General features: G+C 46.6%; 1 protein-coding gene across 1 annotated transcript in view; it reads right to left on the reverse strand.

The window, feature by feature from the left end:
- csnk1a1 (casein kinase 1, alpha 1) overlaps window positions 1-9,115 on the reverse strand; it is a 29,850-nt gene extending 20,735 nt beyond the window's left edge. The window contains exons 1-4 of the mRNA XM_015396383.1: window positions 8,506-9,115; window positions 8,243-8,349; window positions 7,739-7,865; window positions 7,067-7,165 (exon numbers count right to left, since the gene is read on the reverse strand). Of these exons, the coding sequence (XP_015251869.1) occupies window positions 7,067-7,165; window positions 7,739-7,865; window positions 8,243-8,349; window positions 8,506-8,628 (456 nt within the window). The 5' untranslated portion in view covers window positions 8,629-9,115. The remainder of the gene's footprint in view (window positions 1-7,066; window positions 7,166-7,738; window positions 7,866-8,242; window positions 8,350-8,505) is intronic.
- Between the last annotated feature and the right edge of the window lie 833 nt (window positions 9,116-9,948).

Here is a 9,948-nt window from a genome sequence, read left to right on the forward strand (position 1 = left end):
CTCTACGCGGCCCCTAGAAGGCAGACCCTGCTGGGTTTAGACGGGCTCTATGCGGCCCCTAGAAGGCAGATCCTGCCAGGTTTGGACGGGCTCTACGTGACCCCAAGCAGGCAATGCTCCTCCACTATGACCCCATCAAGCTGCTCCTCCTCCCTGCTCCTCAGCCTCCCCTCAGGTCTGAGGCTTTTGGTTTTCTCCACTCCTTCCGTTGATGTACAGCAGGTCCCTCCAGGGAAGGGCGGCCTGTTCCCAGCATGTCAGCACTCTTCATTCCTGCTGCTGAGCAGCTCTGAAATGCCAGAACAGGCCAGTAGAACCAGTAATTGAGAACTCGCTAAACGGGTTGGGTGGGTGGAGCCACTGCAGGGAGGGGTGGAGGTAGAAAGGCTGAGACAGAAACTGATGACAGATGCCAGACTGTTCCCGCACCTGCTGAGCATTTGCTGGAGATCCTCTCAATCCGTCTGCAGTTCATCCAACTTCATGAAAAATAAACCTAAACTCTCCCAATCACTGACCACATCAGGTCAGGCCGGGAGCCCCGGGCCCCCATCACAGGCTCCTCCTCCTCCTGTGAGAGCTAGTTCCAGCCATGCAGTCATTTATTCTAGTTTATAGTCCAGTGTGTCTCTGAACCGTGGTCCATTAGCTGCTGGTTTCACTCATTCTGTTAATAAAGGTTCAGTTATTATAGATCCTGATGCTATTCTCAGCAGAAACAGACTGACTGCTTCTTAGATTGATGCATTTGTAGAAACGGGATTTTTTAGTTCTCTTTTGTTACCTGGGGAGAGAGATGAATCGTTGGCAGATTTTTAAATTCAGACTCTAGGAAAACATCCATCAGGGAGTCAGCAGGTGCTTCCGCCTCTATACTGACCAATGAAACGCCGTCATCTGTGTGACATCACCGTGTCAACCAGAGGCAGAATGCTGGGAAGTGGTGACCTGGTGGTCAGAGTCCCACTCCCACAAACTGCCACTCTGGGTCCCTGAGCTAAACCCACAGGAGGCTATGAGCACTGCCATGAAGGAGGCGCTGCCACACTGCTCCTTGGGCGCCACACAATGGCAGCGCACTGCTCCCCAAGGGGAGGGGTTAAATGCAGAGCGATGTTCTGTAGTTGTGACGTGGAATGACAGTAAAACGCTGGAAGAAAAAACAAAAAAACAGCTGAAGGCGACATGGCCAGGCCGGTTCTAACCGGAAGGGAATAACAAGCAAAGGATGGGATTGGTATCTTTGTCTTCCAGACCGACTTTGATTTCGCATTTAACTCAGAGAACCAAACCAAGCAGCAGCTGCTGTGATTGGCTAAAGCCTCGACGATTTCTACATGAGGCTTTCCAGACCCGTTTAGTTCAGTTTCAATTCTACACGCATCAATCTGCTCTTTTTGATTGATCTAATATCTGCTGATCGTTTCACCCGCTGCAACTAGGGATGCACGATATAATCGGCCCCCNGTATGGACGCAGTTAATCCAGTTAATTTTGATATTAACTGGATACGATATTAGCATGAATCATACCAGCTTTTATGACTTATACAGTAGAATGTATGAAACAGTCCTCTACTGAGAGGATGGCAGCCTAACACGACTAGCTCCCGAAAGGTTTTACAATTTAACCCCCCAAAACCTTGATTTTGGTAACCCTGGTGCCCAATTTTAAAACAATGAAAAAGGGGGTTACTACTAGAAGTAGACCAAGCATGGCTCAGACAGAAGAAGACCCAAACAGGAGCCACAGACGAAGTAGCTCTCCAGACCAAGTAAAGCCTGGTGAGGAGCATAGCCCCAAAGCTAGCCTGGACAGCATTCTCAGCGAAATCCGTGAATTTAGAAGACACAGTGGGGCACAACTTTCCGACATGAAAAAGGACTTAAAGAGGGTGGTAAAGACCCCCTCCACACCGGACCAAGATGAGATCCAGCTCTTGTCCACCTGGCAGTGGCGGGGGGGCGAGAGACCAGGTCGGAACTCAGGAGCCTGCCTCTGTGGAGAGCAGCACACAACGTAAACATCAAAACACTCACTTTAAAGACAGACTCTAGTTCAGAAGACAGGCCCCCCAAGACACTAACTGATGGATTATATCTTAGCATTACCAGATAAATCTTATTTGAAACGTTTATCTTATTCTTCTTGTTGCTGGTTTTTCACATGCAGAAATCCGCCATAACAAATCGGTTTCACCTGGCCTGGACCTATTCGGATCGCTGGCTATACTTCTATTTTTCTTTTATTGCTTTATCAGATGAACGGAACCTGTCACCCTTGATTTCACATTTTTATTTTCCCTTTTTTATTTACCTGACTGAACTCTGACCTAATATACTAGGCCCAGGTTTCCCAGGAGATAGTTCTGGGTGTGTAATGATAAGTGTAAACCACAGTAATATAAAATGAACAGGCAAACACTTAAAGTAATTTCATTTAATGTGAATGGGGTATTAAATCTACCTAAGAGGAGACAGATATTAACAAAAAAGAAAAGGGTGAATGCACAGATTGTGCTATTACAAGAGACACACATCACCCCTCCGTAGCATGAAAAACTTAGAAGGATGGGTTTTTTAGGGGTGTACTACTCATCTTATAAATCAGGCCACAGGAGCGGTGTAGCAACCTTGATTTCACAATAAATACTGTTTGAACAGGTCTAGAGATCTCTGACAAGGAAGGGAGATATGTAATAGCCTGAGGGAAAATGCATGACGTAGTTCTAACAATTTGTAATGTTTATGCCCCTCCTGGAAGTGATTTTGTTTTCTATAGAAACATATTTGACTTAATGATAAAGGAAACAGCAGTTGAGGTGATTTTAATATCTGTCTCAATCAAAAACAGGATTCATCCAAAAGCCTAGTTACTACGCCATTGCATAAGAAAATTAATGCCTTAATGACAGAACTTGATATTCTAGATTTGTGGAGAGACTTCTACCCATCCGGCCTTGACTATACTTTTTATTCACACCCACATGATGTTTATTCCAGGATAGATTACTTTTTTATATTGAAGAGAGATCGCCAATGAATTCATGGTTGTGATATTGGAAGCATTGATCTATCGGATCATGCCCCCCCCTCTCCTGCACTGTAGACATCATTGATAACCCGGGTAGAACTCAATGGAAGTTAAATACAGGTATTCTAAATAATCCAAGATTCAAAACCCAAATGAAAGAGGAAAATAAAAAGGTTCCTTGAAGAAAATGACAACGCAAGTGTCAGGATTCCTGTTTTTGTGTTTGTCTCCCTTCATCCACCAGGAGGCACCTGGTACTGGTTCGCCTCCTCACACACCTGCTGATGGTTTCCTCGTTAAACGGAGTGTTCTTAAGCTGCTGACTGCCACTACCTCGACGCCAGAGTTTTTGCCAGTTTAGGGTACTCTACTAGCCAAGCTGAGTTTTGCTGAGTCAAACAGAGTTTTTGTCAACCTGAGTTTAACTTTGTTTTTGTCTTTGCCTCTCGGCAGGAAGTCATCCTGCAAACTGGGTTTCTCGGACCTTCTCTCCCTGGAAGGATCAACTGAGCTTCAAACTGAGCTGGAATTCAAACAGGAGGTTTGGATCCACTTTCCCCAAGAGATCGTTTGAGCTTCTCACTGAGAAAGGGATTATTCTCCACTACGACCCGTTCAAGTACCGCAGGAAATCTGAGTGGCAGTCAGCTTCTCCGTTCACCTAACAACCGAGGTTGATTCAGCTAAAGTATGGGATACTTTAAAAGCTGTTTTGAAAGGGAGAATAATATCATTCTGTGCCCATAAAAAGAAACAAAAACTATTAAGAATGATAGATCTTCATAAAGAACCGAAAAATGTTGAAACAGAACATAAAAAAGAACAAAACCCAGAAATACTAAATAAAAATAAAAAAAACTTAGAAAGGAGATAAATCTAATATATACACAGGAAATCGAAAATAAGCTGATATTCACAAGACATATTCACAAGATATTCACTTAAAAAAACTTTTTATGAGTCTGGAGCAAAATCACTTAAAATCCAGGCAGGAAAACTGCAAAAGCAACAAACAGACAATGCAATATACAAACTAAGGGATAAGGACTCTAAAACTATACAGTTCAAACAACATGAAATTTAAAGAACTTTTAGAAAATACTACAAGCACCTGTATACACAACCCCAATTGGAAGATGATCAGCAAATTGATGAAGTTTTAAAATCTCTCAATTTATCATCTATAACGCCAGAACAAAGCAAAATATGAGCAGCCCCTATTACTGCGATAGAGCTAGCCAAGGCAATCTCCAGCCTAAAATTTCACTGTTTATTTGGCAGGGTAAAAAACCCAGGGTTAGACTCAAGACTTTACATCTCCCTAAAGAGAAAGGGGGAATGTCCTTACCTAGTTTTAAAGATTACTTTTGCACCGCTCAGATTAGACCCCTAATTAATCAGTGTAACTCATCCTTCCAAGATAGAAGGAAAAATATAGAACACTTAACACTCAAACTGACCCCCCAATACAAGCAGTTCTAGCTCACAAGCATCTGGGAGGACTCATAGATAAGGTCCAGAATCCATGGATCAAGCACAGTTAAAAATTTGGAACATGATAAAAGATGAATATAAATTAAATGACAGATTACAAATAATCCAATGGTGTGCTTATAATCCTGACTTTAGGGCTAATGTAATAAATCGTGTATTTCGAAAGGAATAACGACATACTTCTCTCTTACAGAAAAAGAACAGCTTAAAAGCTTTGATAGGTTGAAGGTCCGAACTGATTTTTTTAGGTTCCTGCGGGTGCGTAGTTGATTTGAACATATCAGAAAGGAAACAGACCTCAATGATCCAATATTAAACATCTAACAAGGGTGTCATCTCCAAAAATTATAAACCTATTATCTGCAAAGTCCCCCAATATAGACTATGTTAGGAAAAGGTGGGAGGGGGTGGGGGGTAATCTGATAATAACTGAGGAGGATTGGATTGACATTTGCTAATCCCAGTGGAAACGCACCAGAGTTTGGTTGGAAGTGTTTGATCCGTTTCTTTATCACCAAAACAAAAGACACATTTTACTGGAGGTGAAGCTGTGTGTTGGAGGCNTATCGGTTATCGGCAACATGAGTTTTAAAATATCGGCATATCGGATATCGGCCAAAATCTCAACATCGTGCATCCCTAGCTGCAACTTTACAGACAGTAGCTGGAAGGAGAAGTCGCCATCTGGCCTCTGAGGCAAAGCTAGTAGAAAGCGCCACTAAGCGCCTCCTTCGTGACGGCGCTCGTAGCCTCCTGTGCTGCCATCCTATCTAAACACCACCAGGGGAGGAGCTGGGTGGATAAATATCCTTTATTTAAATGCGAATTTAATGGTTTCTAATTAATCCATAACTCTTTACAGCAGAGGTTCTCAAATATCTCAGCTGGATCGGCCATCCTAATCTGGCTCCTCCTCTGACTCTCAGCATGTTGCAGTCCAATCTGCCCTTTGTTTGGTAAACTAATATTATTTACTGCTGTGGTTTCTATGGAAACGGGTCAGATGGCCGTTCCCAAATAAAACAGATTTGTTTAGATCTCAGGTTCCTCTAAAGTTCTGATGAGGATGCTGTAGGTTTAACGCGGCGTTATTCTGACCAGATGATCCGCAGGAAGGGCTGCATCTAACCAGTAGTTAGTGAATCTTTTAATCTGTTGATCGTTTTTTATCATTAATCATTAATAATCAGATAGCCAAAGGTTCCATGAAGAAGACTTTACAGAATTATACCAGATGAAACTAAAACTTCTCCACTTGAGTTTATCCTAAATCCAAAATGTTTATAGATTTCATTTTCCAATCTTATAAGGGTCGCTCTGTCAGCTAAAGGCATGTTTCAGTCTCTATACTCCAGTGGCTCATTAATCGATTACTGAATTATTTAATGATTATTTCAATAATCGATTCATCGGATTAAATGCTTCAGCCCAGATGACTTCAAAAGCGTTGTCTGTGTGTATGGGAGTAAACATGGCCGACAGCGCTGGATCTGTCCCAACCTCAGCCAGAGCATCAACAACGCCATCTGAGGGTTGAAAAAAAAAAAAAACTTCTCCCTGCATCATTGTCCACCATGGCCACCAGAAGCATCATATTATCCCCTAATGAGTATTAAAGGCGTCCAGGTGTGATGAATGCCACCTGGCCGCTCAGACACGGGTCAGATCAGGACCACAGAGCCCAGTAGGTCCCATTGGAAAGAATCAGACCTGTGTGCTTCAGACTGGCCTGAAATGATCAGAAGCAGGTTACACATGATCACTCCAGGCTGCCCAGTGTCAAACTGGAGGCCCGTGGGCCGGCCCAGGCCCCCGCTGTGATCTATAAGGCCGTCTACAGCCCAAAGAGCGGGTAATGTTAGAGAGGCGTGTCCAAACTGGCTCAAAATGAAATAACTAGAAGTCTAATTAGAAAACCAGAGCGGTGTGAAACCTGCAGCCGGCCCTTTAAGAGACTAAATGATGGAGCAAAGAGGTCTGCTCCCGCCCAGAACGGGCGTCCAGTGTTTCCACAGGCAGACTGTGGCCCCAGGCGCTGACCTAGCATGGCTCTTCAACACGCTCGCCTCTCCACGTCTCCAAACGCCGCTTTTAAAACCATCAGCAGGACTTTCTAAGATCCTCTGTCTGCTCCTAGAAACATCAGGAGGAGGAAGAGGAGCCGCAGTGGCTCTAACCGCAGCTGATCCCAGAGCAGCTATAAACAGGAACATGGCTGCAACATGGCGCCCAGTTCCTCCTGAAGCATCTATACACGGTTCAATCGGCTGAAATGACGCCGTCCATCAACATGATGGAGAGGAGGCGTGATGACATCATGCAGGCTGCTGTCGCTCTAACCCAGGTGTGTGGGGCCTGCAGCGGCGTCTTCCTGTCTGATCTAAACTCCCTGATCTCCAGGCCTGAACTCAGAGGAAGCGTCGGCCAATCAGAAAGCAGGACCTCTACAGCTATGTTATGATGACACCATGCTGGCTTACAGACACTGAGGGAGGTCAATGGGACGCTCGCCTGCTTTCATTGGTCCACAGGAACATACCTTGTTACAGTGACGGCCGATGCCCATGAGAAAGTTATCCGGTTTGATGTCTCTGTGGATGAAGTTCTTTGTGTGAACGTACTCGATTCTGCTGATCATCTGGAAGAGACAAGAACAAAACACAGGTGCTGTCAGAGCGGCGTTGGTTCCGTCACGGCACCGCTGGATCAGAACCTATCAGAGCCTATCAGAGCAGAGGAAGCTGGAATCAAACCCACAGCTTTGCCGGGCCAGGTCAGTTTTTACCCCATACTTAGCAGTGGTGGTCGGACGTCTGAGCGATGCCTGGACGGCCCGCCATCGCCGTCTAATCCCAGTTCAGGCTCTAAGCCCAGGCTATAATCTGCCATAATCAGAGATGAGGGCTGAAGCGGGACGCTTTCACCTACGCAGCCCCACACACCTGAAGCCACCTACTGATTGGATTATCAGCCATATTAAGCACATTCAGCTGATCCACTAAGTCCCAAAAACTTAGAAAACTGAACTTCCTGTTAGCTTAAAGACAAACTGCTGGAGTCTGTGGTTCATAGTTCTAACTGGTCTACAGCCCTGCATGACCTCTGACCTGCAGGAGGCCATGAGGACCGTCCCTTCAGCTTTCTTTCCTGCTTCAAACGTTGATGTTTAAACCGAGGAGCTTGTTTCCAGACGTTGCTGTAATCTTCTTACCTGATCTGCCAGCATCAGGACGGTTTTCATGGTGAATCGTCGGGAGCAGAAGTTGAACAGGTCCTCCAAGCTGGGTCCCAGCAGGTCCATGACTAGGACATTGTAGTCCTTCTCCTGGCCGTACCACCTGGGGACACAAACAGCCGTGGAAAGGGTTAGCTTAGCAGCCCCCCCTCCGCCGGATCACTTCATGGTTCCAGACAGGAGCCAGAAAACACAGCAACAGCCAGAGGGCCCCTCAGGTTGGGAGCAGCAGGGCCCCTTCAGGGAAAACATCCGCCTCTGCAGCTCCGCCGCCATTTTCTAGCAGGCATGTTGGGAAGTACCACAACAAAAGAGGAGCGGCCATTTCCAGGCGGCCTGGATCCGGCTGAGGCCTACCGAGGCCCCGCCAGCCGCTCCCCGCTAAACAAAGCCTTTCACCGGCAACACAACAGGCCCCTGAACGCCCCGGAGAACCGGATCCAGACCGGTTCTCTGGCTCCCGGAGAGAGACGCTCTTACCTGATGTGAGGGATCCCGACTCCTCCTTGGAGGATCTTGTAGAGCTTGCTTTCATAGAGCAGCTGTGGGTGTCTGGCTTTCTGCGACTCTAGCTTAACAGCTACCTCCTGAGAACGACACACAGTTATCAGAACCAGGCAGCAGAAAAACAGTTAAAACACCGAGCTGAGCCTCAATCCGCCTCAGATTAAACCATCCAGCCCAGATTAAACCATCCAGCCCAGATTAAACCATCCAGTCCAGATTAAACCACCCAGGCTTACCTCTCCGTTTGTGATGTTGATCGCCAGGTAAATGTCGCCGAAAGATCCCGATCCAATCTTCCGGACGAGCTTGTACTTCCCACCGACTATGAACTCAGCTTTGGAGCCGCTGCTGCTCGCCATGATCCCGGCTCAAACTACCGACCGAGGAGCGTTAGATCTGCGTTGGTCCGCCCAGCCCGCTTATCGGCAGGACATTCGATGGCGTTGCTGGAAAAACCAAATCTACTGATGTTTGTTCCACTCAAAGGTTTTTCTACTGTCAGAATGAGCGCTCTGTCATAGCAGGACAGGGAGATTAGAGCAGAAATGGCGGCTGGAGCGGAGGCTGTAAATCCAGCTGGAGGCCTTCAACAAGAAGCTAGCGTCAGCAGGCCTAGCTTAGCATCCAGCTAGCGCTGTGGAGAGGAGCGAAAACCCAGAAAAGTGTCCTGAGTCTCGGTCACGGGGCGCTGAGGACGACGCTCCGGGCGGTGCTGATGATATTGACGGTCCTTCTTCAGTCCCCTCACTGCTTTCCGGCTAACTTTAAGAGCGCGAGCGTCCAAACGAAGCGCAGCCCACTCACTCCGCCATCTTGTCTTCTCTAGCCTTTTCTCTGCTGTTTCCGCGGAAGGCGATTAGCGCTGCTGTCTCACGGCCCCTTCAGGGACCGCTGGGAATTTCTCAACAATCAGGAACTAAAATAAATAAATAAACCAGCCGCTGGGAAAATGACTCCTAAAACAGCCCGAAATTCGCTTTATCACAGCCTACTACTGAATATTAACATGTTTCTCTGTGTCTTTATGGTAGATGAGATAAATGTTCCGCTGTAACGTATATAACGTAGAAATTATGTGTAACTGTAGTTTGTTACTATTTTAAACCTGGTTATTTTAAATTCAATTACTATGGAAATATATTATAAATACTAATGTGATTTTACGTTTTAGCATTTTCACAAATTTTTCAAAAGTAAAATAAAACTGAACTAGATCTGTGTCTGCCTCATTCCCACTGCTGCTAGAGACTGAAGCTGCAGGTGTGTCTGCAGGGCCAGTTATGGACCCTGAGGTGTTTCTGCAGGGCCACGTATGGGCTCTCAGTTGTGTCTGCGGGGCCAGGTATGGACCCTCAGGTGTGTCTGCAGGGCCAGGTATGGACCCTGAGGTGTGTCTGCAGGGCCAGGTATGGGCCCTCAGGTGTTTCTGCAGGGCCAGGTATGGGCTCTCAGTTGTGTCTGCGGGGCCAGGTATGGACCCTCAGGTGTGTCCGCTGGGCCAGGTATGGACCCTCAGGTGTGTCTGCTGGGCCAGGTATGGACCCTCAGGTGTGTCTGCTGGGCCAGGTATGGACCCTCAGGTGTGTCCGCTAGGCCAGGTATGGACCCTCAGGTGTGTCTGCTAGGCCAGGTATGGACCCTCAGGTGTGTCTGCTAGGCCAGGTATGGACCCTCAGGTG

Source organism: Cyprinodon variegatus, unplaced genomic scaffold (genome assembly GCF_000732505.1).
Source record: "Cyprinodon variegatus isolate N-32 unplaced genomic scaffold, C_variegatus-1.0 Scaffold793, whole genome shotgun sequence".
Classification (NCBI taxonomy): domain Eukaryota; kingdom Metazoa; phylum Chordata; class Actinopteri; order Cyprinodontiformes; family Cyprinodontidae; genus Cyprinodon; species Cyprinodon variegatus.